We start from the raw sequence: 22127 nt of genomic DNA, 5'->3' as shown, positions 1-22127 counted from the left end.
ACATTGTTCCATGCCTCATAGTGGCACGAAACGACGGTGGAATGAAGCCACATAAACACAGTCACGGTGACAGCATTATCGGCAAAAATGGATGATTATCAGAAGACTGTAGGGCTGTAGATTGTTTATTTAAGGTAGACTGAAGGTAGAAGGACACCTTGTACTCTTTTTTTTTGAATAATAAAGAGTGTATCTGGAATTCAACAATAGGATGTTTGTCATCCATGGCTCCAAAGGAAAAAAAAAAAACAAAAAAAAAGTCATGCAGTTTACTTCACTGCTGTGGTCAACGACAAAAGTTGGAAGAACTGTACTCTTGATGGAACGTTCTGCTCACCGCTGCTGTCTGCAAAACGTTGCTGCTGGAGGCGGCAGAATTTTCCAAACTGGCTCCTCTAAAAACACCTGCTAGTACTTTAAATGAAAAGTTGTTGCTGAGATCCAAATGAAACTTTCTACTGATAAACTTTGAAGCTCTCAGAACATTTATTCATGTTTTCTGGCAGTGCCATCCAGTGAAGAATCTCTGGGGAAGGACGGCTTTCTTGCTTGCTACTCTTTTAGACGTAGACCTGCCCTTGTATCCAAATCTTCTGCCCCGAGAACATTTCAATACTTAACTTGAAACCCAGTCAAAAGAAGACAGCAATGGCTTCTCTGACAGCAGTGAAGAAAGCACTTTTTTAAATTTTGTGCAGAACGGAGCACGCACTTAAGATCTACGTTCTACATTCTTGCTCTATTTTATGGATGTCCTGGTACTGGAGCAGCCGCTGCCGGACTGAATTAAGTCAAGGCTGATACTGTGGTCGCTTGGTCTGCAGCAAGTAACTGCATCTTTGTGTATGTCTGTTCATTTGTTGGATTGTCTGTTTTTGTACTGAAAATGCTTAAAAAAAATATTTGTTGTTGCTGTGAAAAGGCAGGTTAAACTGTCTAGACTACGGCTGCGTTTGTGATCAAGTGTGAAGTGGGACGTTTCCGACTTCCATGTACAAAAAATCCATTTAAATGGTCAATCAATTGGTAATTACACTCTTACAGCTGGAGTTCCTCAAGAGCTCTGATTTCTCGGAGTTGCAGTTCTGCAACATCACTTCAACACAACGGCACCAACAGAACAAGAATAGCGTGTTATAATATTTTTAAGCAGCCTTTTAAGTTAATGTTTGTGCACAGCATGTTATTGGTGAATAATATCACTAAATACAGAGGGATGCTTGGATAAGTGGAAGTCGTTATATTGCCATAGTCTCTATCCACAACTAAAACAAACTCTAGTGTAAATGATTTTTAAGAGCTTTTTTATACTCCCACAGTGAGTTTGAGAGATCCCAGATGTTATGAATGCAGCGTAAAGCACCAGCAAGCAATGCCCAAGAACAGTATCCATGAACCACTAGTCCTCTATAAGGATGTACTTGCCTGTGAGTGATCACTAAATTGTGCATGTGCATATCTGTGTGTTTAATTTGTGAGAATGTAAATGAACTCTCACCATCTTGCCCCTCTGCTGGGCAGACCGTGTCTCACGGAGTGTGAATACATTCCCACATACTGAGATCTCTCTCCAAACGCCCGGTTTAGAGTCCTCGGTGAAGCCGTGCCGAGGGTGCATCACCAGCACGCCGTTGGTCGTCAAGCCGTCCATCTGTCCATCCGATGTTCTCCATTTCGCTGCCTTCTCCTGGGAGGCAAAAAGAAAAAGGCATCAAAGAACAGACTTTTGATACACCTCACTTCTTCAGAGGTCTGGGTTAATGGATGCTGGTCATCGTGAGAATCACTGGCAGGGCAACCATGGGCACTTAGGCTAGGGCTATTGTGAGCCAAATTACTAACGGCATGGTACAAATAAGAGCTAGCTGGCTACAATCACTAGTCAGAACAGCAAAAGTGAGATCAAAGCAGTCTTAGCAAGTCAGCTAACTTTAAGCCTAAAGACGCTTTAAGTTTATGCTGACCTCACAGCACATAACTTAAAAGGGAATTCCACCAGTTTATCAAAAAGTCCTCATAATTAAATGGTTAATAAGTCATTCAGAGTGGTTTGATGTGAAATGCTCGCGTCTAGAAAAAAAAAATCTCATCTAACCACTTTGAATGACTTTGAATAATGAATTGAGTGGGTGAATTTTGAAAAATCAATTCCCCTTTAAATTAATTATTTTTAAAATTTTTTTTTGGAAAGACGCTACGGAAAAGACATTACTTGTCGACAATCAAAAATTATTAAATGATAGACTGTGTGCTGTGCTTGTGTTACATTTTCCTGGAATTTATCCTGATTGTTATTTAAAAACCACTAACAAAACTTCAGTGAGCAGCCTAGGTGCTGTCTTTTTCTAGACGAACCTCAAGAGACACACCGACAAAGACCTCAAGCCCTACAGATAAATAACCTAGAATGGCTTGTGTTTTGAAAATTAAAACAATCAGACTGCAGCCAGCAGACAAAATCCCCAAAACAGACAATGAAATGACCAGATTTCAGGAATTCAATCTACAACAGACACAAAACCCTATCAGGACACATTTTGGGAAAAACCGTGTTCCAGCACAGGACCTACTGTACCTATCTCTGAGATTTCTACCTCATCAAATTACATTAAGAGCCACCATAGTAAACTGTGCCAGCTTTAATAAATCGTTCTGGCACTCTTGCTATTACTGTGCTGGGTTTAGAGTAAAATCTGTATGTGAGGCTTTGAGCTCCCACTCTGTTCATGTTCAGGCTGAGCTTGTGAAACCCATGAGGATATCAACTCATCAACACACTGACAGCAGAACACAGTCTGATCATGTACTCAAAGTGCTGGACGACAGGCCCAAACTGGGAAACAAACATCACCTCACGCTTTAACAGCCATCCCTAAAAAAACAAAAAGAGGGAAAAAACAGCCTTTGTGCGAATACACACATCTACAATCTACACTTTATTGATTTACAAGCTGAGTTTTAATGTCAAAATATTGTTTCCTAATAAATTAAATAACTGCACTCTCATGTGCACCTCATTATTATCTTCATATGATAAACACAGTCATTCTGACAGACTGCAATACACTAGAGCAGGGGTCCCAACCCAAATCTTAAGAAGAGACATTTTGTCCTATCAGCAAAAAAATCAAACCACCTTGGGAGCCACAATATTTTATGTCCATTTTTTGAATGTAAATGTGTCTCATATGTGCTAATGGGCTAGTATAGGCAAAAAAAAAATATAAACAAAAACGCAGACTTACTTTGCTCTGCTTTAAGCTTTAGCTCAGATGTAGCTGCTTTTCTCGCATCTCCGGCAGGAAACTTTTCCAGAAGTGAAACAGTTTTTGTAAAATGTCTCTCAATGTTCAACTTTTTACGAGGCTAAAGTCGCTTCTCATTCGCCAGCTTCTTGTTTAAATTTTCCCGGGAGAATTGGAACAAGAAGCTGGCGAATGAGAGGGTTCAATCCTTAAACAGTCACCCCAGAAAATGGGACCTGGGGTGGTGGATTACAGTGCCATGATGTCTGAGTAAAAGAAGCATCTAGCTCACCCCAAGAAAGATGTTTTTGGAGGAGTCGAATCCGGCGGCATAGATGCGGGCAGTGTAGGGCGGCGTCCGCTGGCACATGATCCGACAGGCGAAACGAGAGATGGTGCTCTGGACCGACTGCGTGTCCGAGTTACTTTGGCTGCCCGGGATAGTGTCCGTCACCACAAAATCTATGGGGCTTTCAGTGGAACGACCGATCTGGGGAAAGAGAAGGAGAAGAGGGACAGTGAGAGACAGATTAAGAGAGAGAGATAAAGAGAGAGAAGAGTAGGGATGAGAAAAACATTTTCTATGTTTTCCAATAATCCCTATTAAACCTCAAACTCTACCTGTTTGCAGTTCTTACTAACATAACTAACTAGTTCTAATTGTTTCAATGTAGATGCTAAATCATTTCTAGTAGTTACTTAATATGTCACTGCAGTTACTGGACAAGACTGACAACTCAATAGTCAGTCAATGGTGATTCAGAATTGCACGTTCTTCTTAGTCTAAACTTCTGCATAATGTAGTTCTAGAAAGTAGAACTTACATTTCCGTATTACAGAAATGTCCCTTTGTCTTAACTTAAGATCTGGTCAAAACAGGTCAAAAGATTTTTCACAAATTCGTATTACAGAATTAAGTCTTAATTTCGGAATCTTATCTTACAGTATCTAATCTTATCTCAGGTTAGGAAATCTTAACCTCCTTGATCGAAGCCGACGATCAATCAACAATTAGTCTGGGATTTTTAAACGCTGTTACAAAAAAAACCCTCATAAGTCAAAGCACCATTTTCAACGTAGATAAATGTAACATCATTATGCCAAATATAGTGAACTGTGCTGCCTGTCACTGCATAAAACGATAGAAACTGACGGTTAAATTAAGACAGATCTGGGCTTGTCTAAAAGTTTAGACAGTATTTAGGAGATTTAGTCTAGTTAGGATGTTTCTGTAATACTGTTTTCTTATCTGGAGTTAATGGATAAGATTATGAACTTAACAACTGTTGTTCTGTAGTAGCTACTGTCCTAAATTCAGTCCTAACTGAAGTTGTCATGGTGTTTAAACAGATAAGATTCCAGACTTAAGAAGTTTCCATAATACGGCACCTGGCCCCTAAAGTTTAAGGGGATAATTCTAATATTCTACTTTCAATCCATTTTGAACTATTGCTTAATTGAAACTGAGGGGAACTGCACTGTGTTACACCTTGGCCTAGCTATCTAGCTGCTCTGTGCATGTGAGTGTGAGTCACACTACTAAGGTCAACCTTGCTCAACTTATTTTAAAAACCAAAGCAAACACTACCATAGTCGCAAGCAGTAAAGCTGTGCTCTGCCTAGCAACACTCTGAGTGATTAAAAGGTCAGTCTAGAATTCCAGCACTCACTGACGTCGGGAAACAAAAACCACAGAGTGGAATGCGACTGGCTACTGCCAACTCGAGCAGGCGGGCTGCGCATGAGCGACAGTGCAAAACTCCAATGATAGTCTGCAGATTTGAGCCTAATCTATGCAGTTACGCAATGCAGGTCAATAAAAAGAGTGAGTGTGGGTAATACATCCTCCAGAAATGTAGGTTACTGTAAAAAGGTAGACAGTTTGTCTGGCTGAACTAATAACAGTCATTAAATGTACTTGTGCTACAGTTCTTTTAGCTTTAAAGAGCACAAACACAGGCACACTCAAACCAGCCTTATTACATCTCTCAAAAGAAAACCAATAAAAAATGCAAGCCATCTTTAGCTTGTATGTAAAGTGCCAGTAAATAAATCTGGTGTGTGTACCTGGACCACAGGTGTAGTGTGCGTACTGGTGCATGTAAAAGTACCTGGAACATATCCGTATTGCTGTCATGAGTGTACTCCACCACCACCGTATGAGCTCGAGACAAGGTGTAGGAGATACTGTGCTGGTCCTTGTTGCTTATGGCCTACAGAGGGAGAGGGAGAGATCAAGAAAAGCAAAACAATATAAATAACTTACAACGGCATGACCTGGCCCTTTTTGTTGACAATGAGAATCGCAGATTCAGATTTCATTCGTCTGCAGAATTTCCATAAATTAAGCGATATTTACATCAGATTTCTACAATTTCCCCATTAACTTAGAAGACCAGCTTCAGGATGGCGGCTAATACCATTTTAGTCATAAAATGTGGGCTACTTTTGCCCCATCAAATGCAAAACAGCAAAAAAAAAGTGAATTTATGTGGTTTTATTTTGTAAAAGCTGTTCAGACAGAGAAAGGAAGCTCAGTTACCTTCGGTTACCGGCTACAGAAAAACACTAGCAAAATAACACAAACCAGATGCCAGAAGCAGGGATGTAACACCTACTGGATAAAAGGCACTTAATCTGTGTGAAGCTCCTTTGACTCCTTTGCTTCTGCCTTTTGTCAAACTAAAGTTGATTTTGAATAGTTTGTTTGATTTCTCTTGCTGAAAAGCATCATACTTGCTTGTTTACACCACCTGCGCCTGTCTTGCTCCTCCAAAAAGAATATGTGAAGCGTAACCACAGTAACAGCCGTTTTGATGACGTTGCTGTGAAGGGTCTGTTTTTTCGATCTGACTGTCGTATTGACACATAACGGATTTCAGTACCACATATGAAAGTGGCCCAAATCAGAACTGAAACGGTCAGATCCAATGAGCGTTTACTCAACAACTCAACACTGTTTGAGGCAAGCGTGTGATAACTGGGCTTGCAGGTTACATGAGGACTTCATCACTTACTATCTACATTAGCCAAACAGTAATGTAGAAAACACAATGGACAAGTGGAGAACAGACTGATCTCAGGACTTAGCATGAGTAAAAGCACTCTCTCCAACGGCACCACACCTACTATCGGGTGGGACACTGAGCAGGAGTGTCAGAGTGGACATAAAGTGGCGCCTACGTGGAGCAGTTTAAGCTGGGCATGTGGTAAAACAGAGGAGCTACTTATAAGCTCAAGTGTATCCAGATGTGTGGATAAAACAAGGGCTCGAGACCCACACAATGTGCATGTGTCCCCTGTGGTTCCTTTAAGTGACACATTTTTCACACATTTGTGTCAAAACCAGATTTTAAGCAAAAAACCTAGGTTCTGTTTGTCTCAGCTTTCATATTGCATCAATATTATTGCAATATTCAAACAATAAATATAGATTTGAAGCTCTCATTGACGTGTTTGCTGCGTTCAAGACAAACCTGCATGTAGAGAACTGGCTTTCTCTCAGGAGATGAGCTGTGAGCTGAATATCACTCTCTCTTGCTCAATCGCTCTATTTCTTACCTCCTCTGTTATTACAAACTGTAGCTAAACAACTAAACAATGCTGAAAAATACAGTACAATTAATGGTTGAAAAGTATCATCTGTCTTTACAGAGCCCTTTTAATAACGTCATTGGTGTCAGATTTATGTGTATGTGCGTTTGTGTTGGCTTATGTTGAATAAAAATGTTCTAATATATTTGAATATTGTCTTAAAATGCAAACATTTAGGCCAAAGTTCAACATGTTTCACCGTGAGCATATTTTAAAGCTGCACTAAGTTTTAGGGATTTGGAAACCTCTCTGGTTGAAATGTGTAACTGACGGTCTGAGTGGATCAGACACAGCAGTGCTGCTGGAGTTTTTAAACACCTCAGTGTCTCTGCTGGACTGAGAATAGTCCACCAACCAAAAATATCCAGCCAACAGCATCCTGTGGGCAGTGTCCTGTGACCACTGACGATGGAATAGAGGATGACCAACACAAACTGTGCAGCAGCAGATGAGCTACCGTCTCTGACTTTACATCTACAAGGTGGACTGACAAGGTAGGAGGGTCTAATAGAGTGGACAATGAGTGGACACAGTGTTTAAAAACTCCAGCAATCCACATTTGATACTGTGTCTTAGTTACATTAGTTGCATTGTACAGTAGCCTACTTTGCCATACACTTCATTTTTTCTTAAATTCTTTTTTTCTCATAGTTCACACACGGAAGAATGATCTCAAGCAACTCCACCCAGTGAGACATCTAAGGCTTTGTTTACACAGCAGATAAAAGTGGCTCAAATGTGTGTAAGTGTGAACAGCAAAAAAACACACTCAATGTGACATTTTCAATTCCGATTTGGGGCACTTTCATATGTGGTACTGAAATCCGATACGTATCTGATCTGCGGCAATGCGACTCAGTCTGAACAGCCAGATTGGAATTCATGCGACATTTACGTCAATCCAACTCGACATTCGTCATCGTTTCGCGCTGCTGAGACCTCATAAACATTTAGGCTGATGTTTCTGTACAGAAAATTAGAACAGACTTTTCCAAAGAACAGTCAAAAGTCTGAAAGCAAAGCTTAAAGAATCCAAGGATGCGAACCAAAGAAGTAGAAATTAGGTGCCTTTTTTACCGAGAGCTCAAACACATTCTGGGTAGAGAGCCCAGCTGTCAGCCATCGGAACTTAATGATAGCTCCTGTGATGCCGGCGAAGATGAAACTGAACCCTCCGGGAGCGACTGGCGTTGGTTCATAGTCATGATTGTTTACCTCTGGATGAGCCACATGCAGCAACGTGAAGCACTGTTCTTTCGCGCATACGGGTCAGTTTAGGAGCTGATCTGTGCAGACTGATGTGGATTTGGCGAGAAAATCAGATTTGGGCCACTTTTACCTGCTGTGTGAACATAGCCTAAGATTTCAAACTGAGAAAGAAAATCACTGATTTTTTCACCAGACTGACACCGCAAGCTCAGGCATTGAAATGGGAATTAGGAGAGAAGAAGTAGGATCTGTACATCCCTGTTCCTGGGTCATAAGTGACTGAAAATGATGGAGCAGGTCATGTGTAGAGTGCAATGTTTCTACCTTGGCTGCTTGCGGTGTGCAGGCTACATGGATAGTGCTGGGTTTGACTCCATTCGCTTTGGGCCGCTTGAAGAGAGCGAATCGGCTCTTCCGTCTGCCGCGGTCCCCATTTGGGAGAGAGCCATTGTACCTGCATGCAAAAAACACCAACATGAATACCCCTGAGAACACCTGCCACAGCCCGACGTCTGCATGTTAACCCACAACAGCGGAGAAAAACAGAAAAATCAATTATATCAAGTGTACAAGTAACAGAGAAGCAGAGCCTCCTCTGCCCAAGTAACATACACACACAAATATAGACATCTGAAAGCACTTTATACTCTTTCTTCCGAGTTCACAAGCTATTAATAATACACAAAGAGCCATTCTACATCAAACAAAGAGAGAAAAGAAGGGCAAAGTTCAGTTTTCCATGATACCAGACCTTTAAAGCCTGTAAACACAGAACTAAACCTATAGCAAAAACTACAAACCACAGCAAGAGCAAAGCTCCAGCAAGCTGCTGACCAGCAAAAGAGTGCGTTTATTTCCGTCACTATGGTTCAGAACTACTGTCAATAACGCACTGAACAGACAAACATGACTGAAGGAACTGTTTACATTCACATTTATGGTATTTGGCAGACGCTCTTATCCAGAGCGACTTACAATTTGATCATTTTACACAGGTAGGCAAAGGCAGTGTTACCTACAACAGGCAGTGAAATACAGACAGACAAAAGCAATGTGTCTGAATAACCATCTGCATCACATTGTGTCTACACAGTGGTGTAACTGGATTCAAGGAAAACTGGATTCCCATTTAGAAAAAATGACTTTCAGTTAATACATTTGCCTGTTTAATTGCTATTATGATGTTTCTAATTAATGTATGCTCTCCATGCCACTCCAACCAGCAGCCTTTAACATTAACCTACATGTTCACATTACGCCACCTATCTGGAGCGCGATGACTGTACTAAATATTTGGCTGTCTGACACACCACAGGCCAGACAAGGTTACAGAGATTCCCTGATACACGCCCCCTACTCCCTCCACAGCATTTTAGACCCTTGAAACACATGCAATATTGTAGACACATTTCAAAGCAGAAACTTTATATTCCTTCTTCTGGGTACATGATCTATTAATAATGCACAAAGAGCTGCAGACTCTTCAGATGCTGAGGAGGATGGTTGATCATGGTGGTGTCGGATAACACAACAAAATAAACTTGCTCTTATAAGAGGAGAATATATACTGCACCTCCAGTGGCTTCTATAGTACATATATAGGTGCCTGGTCTTCCTCTTATATAAGCCAACAAGCCTTAGTCCTTTAATGACCACTTTGGGGGCTCTGCTCTCATGTGCTAGGCTACTAATACAGACGCCAGAGAGCTTTCTGTCTGGAGGTAAAGCTCTAACTAAACAGAAACCAATCCTCTTAAACTGCAGAGCTCACACACCTCTGCGTGCGGTCCTGAAATGAAAACGCTTTCAGTATGAAGGGGCTGAAGTACTTTGCTTCTTATGGTCCACTCAGATTCGTTTGAAGCTCATTCACTCTGGAGCTTCCGATCAATGCACTCTGAATCAAAATCAATATTTCCATTCAACGCGCCCTTGATCAAAATCGATACGTCTAGAGGAAAAGCTCTCGCACCACGTCCGGACTCCAGTGTCTGTGTGGAGTTGTACAGGCTCCTGAAGGTGGCGCTATAACAGACTTGTGTTGCTATGGTAATTATAAACATCCATCCATGGTAGCAGTGGACAGTATTGAGAGATCTACCCCACAGATTTTCATGCAATGTACCACTGGCTGCCACACAACCCCATGGCATAACAGATCTATCTACAAGCTTAATAGTGGACAAGGAGTTCTTTTCATCAAATGCTGCTCCTTTTTTCTGTAAACAAATGTTTAGTAATCGTGTTCAAAGAGTTACATTTTTACTTTGTCAGTCGACAGCACTTGTTTCCAAAATGCCTCTGGCTTCTCTAGATGCTGTTTTGCATACTTCAGGCATTGATTTCTGTAATGAGGTCACAGGTAAGGTTTCCTTCTGACTCTTGAACACAGATCATGTTTGTGCAAGCAATGTTGCGCAGTAGAACGGTGCCTCACCACACTTGTGTAAGGCTAAACCTTGCTACAGGACCTTTGCTGTCACATGGGGGGTTTTGCTATACCTTTCTGACCAGCATACAAGCAGTTCTATCTTTGTTTTTTTTTGGTCTTACTGATTGTGCCTTGATTTCTACTGCTCTCCTTGACTGCCACTTCATAATGACATTTCTGACAGCAGCAATCGCGAGCCTTGATATCTTTTTTTAAGCCTTCTCCTGCTTTTTAGGCATCAATTATCTTTATTTTCAGGTCCTCAGTCAGCTGCTTAGAGGACCCCACAGCTGTCGATTGAAGTACAAGGACTGAGGAATCAGAAAATTTATTACGCTCCTGAATTGTCATGAGCTGAGAATTTTTAATAACAATTCATGACCTGCCTAACCAGTCTTAACGAGTCAATTAAGGTCTATGAAAACTTCTGCACACAATTGTACATGTCTGGACAGTTTGTTTTATTGATATGATATTTTCTCTATTTTGGAATAATAGTGAAGTTGTTACAAAAGAATGGGCACATATGGAATTACGCAGTGACTGAACATGAGTTAAACATATTCAAACTTGTATATTAGATTATTCAAAGCCTTTGCTTTGATGCAGCTTTACCCACTCTTGACGTTCTCTCAAGCAGCTTCATAAGGAGCCACCTGGGGTGCTTTTCCAACAGGTTTGAAGAATTTCCTCATACGCTCAGACCTTGCTGCACAAAACAACTCGGGTGGGCATTTAAACGTAAGCCTTTACATCAAAAGTGCCTTTATGAAAAAATAAAAAACAAATCAGATTCCAAGCTATTGGTACTATACACACACACAGAGTCTTATTTAGGCTGTCCACCCTTTACAGTACAGTTTTTCTCCACTTCTACACCAGCAGAAACACAACCATTCCACCGTGTGAGGTGGAACTGCCTTGGACTTTTTAGAGAGGGGTCTAAATAACACACCTCCAGTGAGCTAACCAACACAGAAACACCACACACTCCACACACTGAGAGGATGTAATCATGGAAAGTTTCTGGCTGGGACTCCGGGGATGGGAAGAGCAGTGGAGGCCAATAAATCAGCGCAGAATTCCCAAACAGCTGAGTGAGTCACTCTGAACAGGGAATTTCTGTGGTGTTGCTCAGGACACATGTGTGGTGTTACATATGCAAGTCTTCATCACATTCGCAGCGAACAAGAAGATAAAGAAAAGACGGAAAAGAATGAAAGACAAAGAAGAGAAAGAAAGACTTTCACTGTTAGCTGCTGTGTGGAACAAGCAAAGTACAGAAGGAGCAGTGGAAAACGAGGGGGAAAAGAAATAAAGAACAGTGGAGTGAAGGAGGTTGGTGGGAGAAGCGAGGGAGACTTTTCTCCTCCATAACAACAGAACAGAAACACAAACAACACAGTGTCTCTTTAAACCAAAAAGTATTTATTGGGATCATGACCTACAAATACTTCAGCTATTCATTAACTCCCTCTCTCCGCGCCTCTCTCTCTAAACCACAAATGACTCGTCATATCAGCTTATCAAACTGATAAAAGTGATAAACAGGCTTAAAAGGTACATCATCATATAAACATGACGAATCTGCCTTTACGCTCTTAGTGCAAACTAGTTTGAGATTTGAGGCCAAAGCTCATGCAAAAATCTGATTTACTCAGTTTTACCAGATGTACTGGATCAGCCAAGACATGCCTGGTGACTGAAGTTTGCTTCTTTAGTTTTTGGAGTTACAAAGGTAACATAGCTGAGAAGTAATGGAAACAAAGTGCAAACTGACTGAAATCAACAACTCCTTCACCTCAAACCGTGTGGTGGTGTTAAGCAGTCTCTAAAAGACTTGCTGATATTGCTGAGGCATGATGTACTGCGAAAACTGTATCTATGAAAACTGACAGACAAAAATCAGGCTTTAAGCTATGAGACTAATTTTTAAGAGACTTAAACTTTAGTTTTAAAGTTTTAAACTTTAGTTTAAAAGTTCACCCTGAACTTTTATTCTTTCTGTGGGTGTGTTTATATTTGTACTTCGATTGTCTTGAACTGGACCACATTTTAGGTCTGATTCCCAAATGGACATATTTGACATCAGCCCAAACGACGTAAACAAATGTCTATAGCAGTAGCATTATGGCACAGTTATGTCAATGTTATGCAGCATTATGGCACGGTTATGTCAATGTTATGCAGCATTATGGCACGGTTATGTCAATGTTATGTAGCGGGGTTCAAGTAAAGTGTTACCCAAATGCCATATTGCAAATACCACAACAAATGGGACAGAATGTGTGTCTTACATTTGGCCATCCAACAAACATTCTGAACTACACTGTACTGTGGCCTAGCCAAGACAGCGGGTTTATACAGGTGTTGTTTTATCTGTCTTTTCATATTCTAAAGCTATAAGCCACTCAAGGCTGTGCATTACCAAGGTTTTCCCATGATGCCAAGGGAAGTAAAGTGACTCTAAAGGATGGCCTTGAGTGGAATACAGCTTCTATAAAAGTTGGTCTCATGTTTTTACGCTGAAATTAACCATTCTATAATTGTCAATTCAGAGCTCACAGGGTAAAGAAAAATGTGTGCATCTGAAATTTCGCCAAAGTACGTTTGCAGAGAAGGTATGGTGGTTCATTCTGTGGTCGGTATACATTGACATCTACGGTCCATGTTACATTTATGCATAACAAATCGTACCAAACAGAGCAATCGTACCACAGTTTGTTCATATTGAACCAGATCTGCCAAGTGCGAACACACCCTGAGAGAACCAAGGTTTAACCACTTGAACAGAAGGAACATAAAAGATTTTAAAGGGCCCACATCCTACAGTACTCTCATATTCAATTTCTCCCTTGAGGTCCACTTAGAACATTTGTGTGTTTTCATATACCAAGTGGTCATAATTCATTTTTACATCTCCCTTTATGCCTATTAAACGTTTTTTTTGTATTACTGTGTCTTTCAGACTGCTATATGGAAATCGGCCATCCTGTATTGTGCCTAAGTCAAAAGGAGCCGGTACACTGCTTATAAATTCATTGTGAATGGGGGGGGCTTAACTGCTGAAGGCTGAATATATGCACATATGTAATTAGATGTTTCTCAAAACAGGCTGTTTGTGCAGCTTAGTTTCCGTACATTGACTGTATGGTCTGGGTAGTGAATAGTAGGTTTTGAAACTATAACAATGATTACATGCTACATCAAACTTAAGGGAAATTTGTTCGTCCATGATATGAGCCCTTTAACACACTACTGTATATTCGTTTCTAAAAATCTCCTTGAGGTGGCAGTGAATCCATTAATATTCACTGGCCCACTGGCTTTCTGACACCGTTCTTTTTAGATAATGGTATAGATAAGCAGCGTACTGCAGGGCTACAGCAGGACTGGGACTGAGAAACACTGACCTAGATCAGAGGTCTCCAACCCGGTTCCTCAAGGACCACCAGCCAGCCTTCATTTTCATTCTAACCCAGCTCTAACCACATTGCAGTTGAGGGGATTGATTAACTGACTGAGGTGTATAAAGCACTGGAAAAACAAAAATAATTTATGACTGGCAGGGGGTGCCTCGAGGACTGGGCTGAAGCTCTCTGACCTAGATTACCACACAGGTGGCCCCCACATCGCATACACACACACACACACACACACACACACACACACACACACAACTAGAACAAGCCATTCCGGGAGGAATAAAGCCTATTAAAAACACGCACAGGTTTGTCAGAGGTCATGCAATTCAACTGCATTATAAAATCACTGATAGTCCTGGGCAGCACTGATAAAATTCAGTTATCATTAGGTTAAATGAACTTTTGCTTCCTGGTTCTGCCACTCTATGCTGAAATAACGCCTTTACATACTTGACAAATTGTTTGCTCTGTTTCCTTCCTTTAAAATTACAGCACATCGGAATCTTACACAGCATATTTCTATCACCATTGTAATTACACTGCATTCCAATATAGAGATGTACAATTTAGATATTGCTGCTGTCACAACAAAACTTGCATCTCCATTTTTGTCGTTTTTCAGTTTTTCATATAATTTGATAATAATTTGAAAATGCCTGCTGGTCTTTTTTCACTGTGTGTAAATTTCATGAAGGATGGACCAAAAGAAACGGCCCAAAATTACTCTGAAAAAAAGTCTGGTTTCATTGACTTACATTAAAAGTAAAGTATGTTTTATCCTTCTCCTGTAAAGTTACCATTTTGGAGATACAAGGTTTTGTTCCAACAGCAGCAATTAAAAAGTGATCACAGTAGGCAGCAACAATATATTATTAGTCAGACTAAAGCCTGTAGCCCTCATGACATACAGATGCAGGTTTTTTTGAGTCATGCAGACACTAAGGGTGAATTACAATTTACGAGCTTTATCACCATCACAATTTTAGTTCATTTTAGTTTAGCTGCTTTTATTTCTTTTATCGAGTTATTTTATTCAGCTAATTTTTTTATCATTGAAAGCAGTAGTGAGGTTGACATGCAGGCCAAGCTGAGCTCAGTCATAGCTGAGCTGAAAGTGGAATTGAGGACTAAGGAGAGTTTGAAGCTGCAGGCTTGACTGAACGCGAGGAGAGCCACCACTGAAGTGGCTCACCAGGTACCCCGCTCAGCTGGTGTATCCTGTTCTCCTGGACAAACCAAGCTCAGAGCACACGTTCCAAGGTAACCGTAATGCTGAAACTATGATCACTTCCACTCCGCGGATTGTGCTTTTCAGTCCACAGCCTAAAGCAGGGGTGTCAAACTCAACCACTAAAGGGACCACGTTAAAAAAATCTCAACATGTCCATGGCCCAGAAGAAAAAAATGGTTTTATTTAATTTTTAATTCATGCTGTGCTCTAACCTGAACTGACCACTGTTTATTCAAAATACGCAAAAACTTCAGCAGTAAGATCTAGGCACTTGTAGTAGACCTTGAAAAATTATATGAATACTTGAAGTATTCAAAATTTGAATGTCCCCAGGAGCTCGGTCTTTTAATCGTACCTATTTGCTTGAACTAGCCTTCTGGCATCTCTTCTTTGCTGCAAGTTCATTTAGACTTGGGCTCAATTTCTGAGCTGCTGAGCCAACATTAGGTGTTTATGTTGGCTGAACTGCAGCTGAAATGCAGTTAGTGTGTTTGGTGATACGACTGGTGTGGAACTGTGTAGAACTGATGTATAACTGCTGTCCCTATAGATTTTGTTGGGGTAGAAGAGTCATTACGTTGCAAAGCATGGTGGGGATTGTAGTGCAGCGCAGTGTGAAACGGGCTAATATTAATAGAAAATTAAAATACTTTTATGGGCCAGAAAGGATTGTGTCACGGGCCTCCTAGTTCAGGCATCTCTGCTCTTCTAGATGCTCTAGACAGCGATGATTTGGTTGCACGCTGAGGTGCATGGTATAAATAAAGCGTTCAAAACCAGCTGTTATTTATTTATTTTTAAAATTTCCCATATATTAACAATAACTGTTCTTTTAAGGGCATTTGCTGATGAAATACATAGTTTAGGTGGCTTGAAAAAATGAAGCTTGGGCATATTAAACACAGAATCGAACACCAAGGTAACAAACGGATACAAAATGCGTTCAAAGTATCCCGGCCTTAAAAAAAAAAATACAGTATTAGTGTTAGTGTTAAATTTTCAGAGTGGCTGCAGCAGAACAAGGGTCAAACGTCCCGGTCCATCACTCTTACCCGAGTACGATGAGCTCTCCGTATTTAATTGGCACTTTGGTGGAGGAGGTGGAGATGTTCTCCTGCTCGGGGGAAAACATGGGTACGGCGTGTGTGCGCTTGTGTGCGTGCGGGTGTTCTGGCTCTCCAGTTACGAACGCTACACAACCACACAGTCGGTCTCAGCTGTGTCTCAGCTTCATCGCTGCCAGCATCAGCATCATCGTTGCTGCTGCTACTGCATGAATCCTACAAAGTGAGAGAAAGAGAGAACATGAATATGACCAGTTAGTTACTGAAGTATTAATATAGCAGTGCAAATTCTGGAAGTGGCTAAAACTTTAAAGCTTAAAACTGGATCAATTTGGTGGTTTGATAAAGAGGAATGGACTACTTTGGCAGTTAAAATGATCCCAGCAACCCCAAAGCGAAGATATGTTTAAAAGTATAAGCACAGGCAATGCAGTCAGTGGTTTGATTACCCATATTTGGTCTCGTCTTGCAGTCAGGCGAGAAAATGAAGCATGACGAACAGCCTTATTATTGTGTCATGTAGTATGAGCTGATTACGATCATCATTAAGGTAAGCCTATGAGCTGACCACACAGCCCACCATTCTTTTAGCATTATATTGCACAGGCTATATACGCTACTAACACATGGATGAGTTCATTACATTTCTCATTAACGCAGAAGGAATTTTAATAGCAAATGTGAACTATATGCTAGCTCTGCTTTCTCCTTACACAACCTTACAGCTCAGCTAATTAAAGCTACTAACACCTGTTAGCCTGGCCAAATGGAGCGCACTGAATATCCTCACACACACACACACACACACAGCATGACACAAACGTGCGAGGCGTGTGTAGACAGTGAGGGGGTTAATGAACAGATCCTCTCTCAGCTAACTCTCGCAGTGAGTCTGATTCATCAGGCTTACTGACAAACAGCCTGCTGATCCCATCAGGGACGCTACACACCATTACTGCTACAAGATTGCAAAATCTCGCCTTGTAGTGCTGCTGCAAAATGTCTTGCATAGATGCTACAGGATGGTGAAATCAGACCGTGATAAATGTAGGTGCCCAAGCCCAAGTATTACAGCTGCAAATGAACATATACCGCCATTAAGGCAGTCCCAATTACACCATTAAAAAGATGCATCAATTAAAAAGCATGTTCTCAAAGAAGCAGCTTAGTAATAAGGTCATTATAAAGCTATTAGGCTTTACTGACGGTTTTGTTTCTGAAAAAGAAGTAAAGACTATGCCTCTCGGATGTCTGTTAGAAGCTTCAAATGTCCATGTTGAAGTAGAGCTGGCCTACTTTCAAGATTACATTTGACCTACAGCCGATTCGGTCAGACTCTGAAGATGAGACTACATTAAATTCCTTAACTGTCATCACCACTGAGCAGCTTTTCAGTCGGCAGTTGTGACAGAAGAACCTAAACAACCTGGAATCAGCCAGAAATTAACCGAATACCATTCGCTAAACAAAATGGGCTGTAAGATGCTTTACAGACTGGCTGGAACAAAACAACATTAATATTGATCTGGCAAAAATTGTCAAAAGCGAGCTAAACTTGATATTGCAGCAGTTTTATGGCTCAGTCTGTACTTCAAAAGTCAAGGCTTACAGCAGACCGTGCAGCGAGTGAGCAGAGTTCATTACTCCGATGTAGCAACAAGCTGCTTGTTAAGGAACTATAATTTGGCAGAAGGAACTGCTAACATTAAAACAAATTAAATGCCACGTTCACAGCCCAATTTATTTATTTCTTACTTTATTCATTCGCCTTTGGCTCGTGCCTGTGAGCAAATCACAGTCGTGATGTTATTTCACGATAATATTTCATAATAAACCTGTGTGGCAAGTGAATATATATAGTCACTAGCTTGGCGCTAACGTACAATTGAAATTCCCATAGAAAAAGTGGAAAGAATTTATTGTAGCAGCAGTACTCAAGCTACTTAGAAAGAGAATATTTCTGTATTAAATTATGCACAGTCACGTTACACCACGTTCATGAAATCAGTCTCAAAAAGTGAAATTAAACGTCTCAAATGGCATTAAAAATCATTCAGAATGCATTAAATTGCATTTGTTGACACCTGCAAATACCTTGTTGATGCAGTCTGAAGAAACAGAGCCTCATGGACATATTTTTATGCACTGTTGCCAGTGTTTTATTTATATACTGATCATTTTCAAAGGCTTCTTTTTCAATGAAGTAATCTGAAATCTTTGAAAGGCTCTGCATTGAATGCTATTAAGTAAAACCCACTGATACTAATTGCCAAACAAAAAAAATGCTCAGATTATCATCAAACTAATCGCTAGACCAGCCTATCACTTATCAATTTATTTAATCAATAGCGACAGTCCAAAAATGGCATGTATTACTGCCGCAGCAGCTGACAAACTGTGTATTTTAGTAAATCAAAGCATCAATACCACGAACCAAACATAAAAAATGAATACAAATGACACAGGGACATCTTTAATCATGTCACTTTCCAGTTTCAACCAATGTGTTTATATACGTGTGTGTGTGTGTGTGTGTGTGTGTGTGTGTGTGTGTGTGTGTGTGTGTGTATGTATGTATATATATATACACACACACGCACACGCTTATTATTCAGTAACTACAGGGACTTCAGTGCAAACTGGCTGAGCTACTCTTAGGTTATAAGTGTGTAATAAAACTTTCCGCTCACCTCTCTGGCCGTTTAAGGGGTTAACTCTTCTTTACTGCCAGTACACATGCCACAATGTGGATTCTACTCCATACCGCAACTTTCCCACTAGTCCAGACCCCTTAAACCTAGAGCGATGGATGGTGCCTACATCTTCATTCATATACTGCATTACTGTGTACGCCTTGGCCAGTTCAGCTCACACTGATCACTACACTCACTCACTAAGCCTGCAAACAAGACTTAAAGGGTCAACCTGGGGCTCGTCACAGAGCAGGTGTTCTACTTAAAGCCAAGGCACATGCATAAAAACAGGAGAGGCAGAGAGGCTCTCACATACAGATAGACAATGATCAGAGTTAGAAAAACAGCCAGGATGGAAACTGGCACTTTACTGAGTGTGTCAGCATAATACAGGAGGTGAAAAGGAAGATCTGCAATAGCAGTGAGCTTTATCTGTATTTAACACAGTGATTTTCATTAGAAAACACACATGCAGAATCCTAACAATAGTCATTAACTAGCCACAGGTTACTAGCCCAACTGGTTGAGGGAAAGTCTGATCCCCTTATTGTGATGCAAGCACACCTCAGCACTTAAAGCTGCCAGGTGTTTAAACCACCTTCGGGCCAAAAGCGCTTCGATATGTGCTTTTATTAACCTCTTATTCCCCAGTGTATATTTGTTTTTTTCCATCTGAATTTACATAATCATAAGGCAAATTATTGTATTCTATATATATTCTATAATTCTGCACCCCCATTTCCAAAAAAGTCGGGACGCTGTGCAAAATGTAAATAAAAACTAAAGGCAATGACGTGCAAATCATGAACCCTATATTTCATTGAAAATAGTACAAAGACAACATATCAAATGTTGAAACTGAGAAATTGTATTGTTTTTTTTTAAAATATAGGCCCATTTTGAATTTGATGCCAACAAGTTGGGACAGGGGCAACAAAAGACTGGTAAAGTTGTGTAATGCTAAAAGAACACCTGGTGGTTAATTGGCAACAGGTCAGCAACATGATTGGGTATAAAAAAGCAGAGCCCAGAGAGGCTGAGTCTTTCAGAAGTAAAGATGAGGAGGGGTTCACCACTCTGTGAAAGACTGCACGCTCAAATAGTGCAACAATTCAAGAATAACGTTTCTCAACAAAAAAATAGCAGAAAAAAAGAACTTGTGTTTCATCACCTACAGTACATAATATCATTAAAATATTCAGAGAATCCAGAGAAATCTGTGTATGTAAGGGACAGGGCCAAAAAAAAACCAAAAAAAACAGTATTCTCTTGCTGTGATCTTTAGGCCTTCAGACGGCGCTGCATTAAAAACAGACATGATTCTATAGAGGAAATCTCTGCACGGGCTCAGAAACACTTCTGAAAACCACTGCCTGTGAAAACAGTTTGTCACTGCTTCCACAAATGCAAGTTAAAACTCTAAAATGCAAAGACAAAACCATATATAAACAGGATCCAAAAACGCTGCCACCTTCTGTGGGCCTGAGCTCATTTAAAATAGACAGAGGTGAAGTGGAAAAGTGTCCTGTGGTCCGACAGATTAACATTTGAAATTCTTTTTGGAAATCATGGACACTGTCCTCCTGGATAAAGACCACTCAGCTTGTTATCAGTGCACAGTTCAAAAGCCAGTATTCATGATGGTATAGGGGTGCATTAGTGCACATGGCATGGGTGACGTGCACATCTGTGAAGGCACTATTAATGCTGAATGACAGATGTAGGTTTTGGCAACATATGCCGCCATCCAGATGACGTCTTTTTCAGGGAAGGCCTTGATTATTTCAGCAAGACAATGCCAAACCACATTCTGCATGTATTACAACAGCATTGCTCCATAGTAAAAGAGCCCGTCTGCAGTCCAGATCTGTCACCACTGAAAATATTTGCCGCATTGTGAAATGAAAATTGCGACAAAGGAGACCCCAAACTTTTGAGCAGCTGAAATCCGTTTCTTTTGGTCCATTCTTCATGAAATTTACACACAATATAAAGGACAACAGGCATTTACAAATTATGTTAAAAACTGAAAAAGGGCAAAAATGAAGATAAGAAATTTTCCTCTGACAGCAGCAATATATATATTATATTCTATATATAGAGGCTCCAGTGTATATACTACACACATTAACACATACAACCAGCAGCAGGCATAGAGCAGATAACGCTATCATATTAATGCAGGTCTCTCCCAAGCTGAATCACCTCTGTTCAAGTGCTTTGGTCTTATAAAGCTTAGACAGAGCCTCGGTTATCAGCTCATCAGGCCACACTGACCAGCTGCATGCAGTGCTCATCTTATCTGGGCAGACAGGAAGTCCACTCTGGGCCTTCGGGGAGCTGAAGGATGTTAACCAACTGGCGGCAACACATAGTCCTCTGTGTGCCATGGACACCCTACAGGAAGTGATGTCATTGGGGACAACTGGACACTTTCATCATGCAGGACCATATGAGTCAGGATGGCACACACATCACACATGACCGAGAAACACACTACCCTGTGAATCACAGAGGGAGACTGAGTGCTGATCCAGGACCGGTGATTAAACAAGGGCTGAGCGTGCTGTTCAGTATGCGCCAGACACCAACAGCATTAGTGTGCAGCCTGAATAAAGATTAGAATATTCTACAGGAGATCTGTGCTGGAACGCTAGCAGCCTACTGTATATTCAATGACCTGAGGTTAATAATGTTTTATACACACCAGCCTGTCTGAGACCGAGAGACAGACTCGGTATCTCTGCTTCCTCACAGCTAGTGAGAATAAGACTGTGTGTCTGTATGTGCATCTAGTAAACATGCATGTGTGTGTAGGCAACAAAAAGAATGAAAGAAAGGACAAAAAAATACTTCAATAATGAAAGAAAGTCATTTTCAGTTGTTGTTGGGAGGAAAGGCCGGCACCTAGAAGAACAAAAACCCTGTGTGTTTTGGGCTCCCATCCACACAAAACAGTTTTCTTTCACTAAAAAAGGTTTTTAAAAATGATCTACAGAGTGGAGCTTTGGGAAAATTCTGTGTTCAGTGTTTTTCTAAAAAACGGGAAAAAGAACGCAGCTTTTTGAAAATGCTAACATAACATTGGGCGTCACTCACCAATATCTTCTAAGTTTTTCTTAACTGTGATCTTTTATGGTGGCCTATGGTGCTCTCAAACCGCAGAATTGTTCGCACCTTTGTGCTCTTGAGTGTGTAGATTCTCTTCTTACCTAAGAACAAATCCCACAGAAGA

General features: G+C 40.7%; 1 protein-coding gene across 3 annotated transcripts in view; it reads right to left on the bottom strand.

Moving 5' to 3' along the window:
- peli1b (pellino E3 ubiquitin protein ligase 1b) overlaps positions 1-22127 on the bottom strand; it is a 69354-nt gene that overhangs the window by 9053 nt on the left and 38174 nt on the right. For 2 of the 3 annotated variants that reach the window (XM_036592917.1, XM_036592919.1), the window contains exons 2-6: positions 16188-16415; positions 8373-8502; positions 5357-5458; positions 3538-3735; positions 1499-1687 (exon numbers count right to left, since the gene is read on the bottom strand). In XM_036592917.1, the coding sequence (XP_036448810.1) occupies positions 1499-1687; positions 3538-3735; positions 5357-5458; positions 8373-8502; positions 16188-16267 (699 nt within the window). In that variant the 5' untranslated portion in view covers positions 16268-16415. Of the gene's footprint in view, positions 1-1498; positions 1688-3537; positions 3736-5356; positions 5459-8372; positions 8503-16187; positions 16416-21991; positions 22099-22127 lie in introns of those variants that run through there. The other variant, XM_036592918.1, reaches the window with a different exon arrangement.

This window comes from Colossoma macropomum, unplaced genomic scaffold (assembly GCF_904425465.1).
Source record: "Colossoma macropomum unplaced genomic scaffold, Colossoma_macropomum, whole genome shotgun sequence".
Taxonomy (NCBI): Eukaryota; Metazoa; Chordata; class Actinopteri; order Characiformes; family Serrasalmidae; genus Colossoma; species Colossoma macropomum.
Note: the sequence above shows the minus strand (reverse complement) of the source record. Positions and strands in the feature narration are given on the sequence as shown.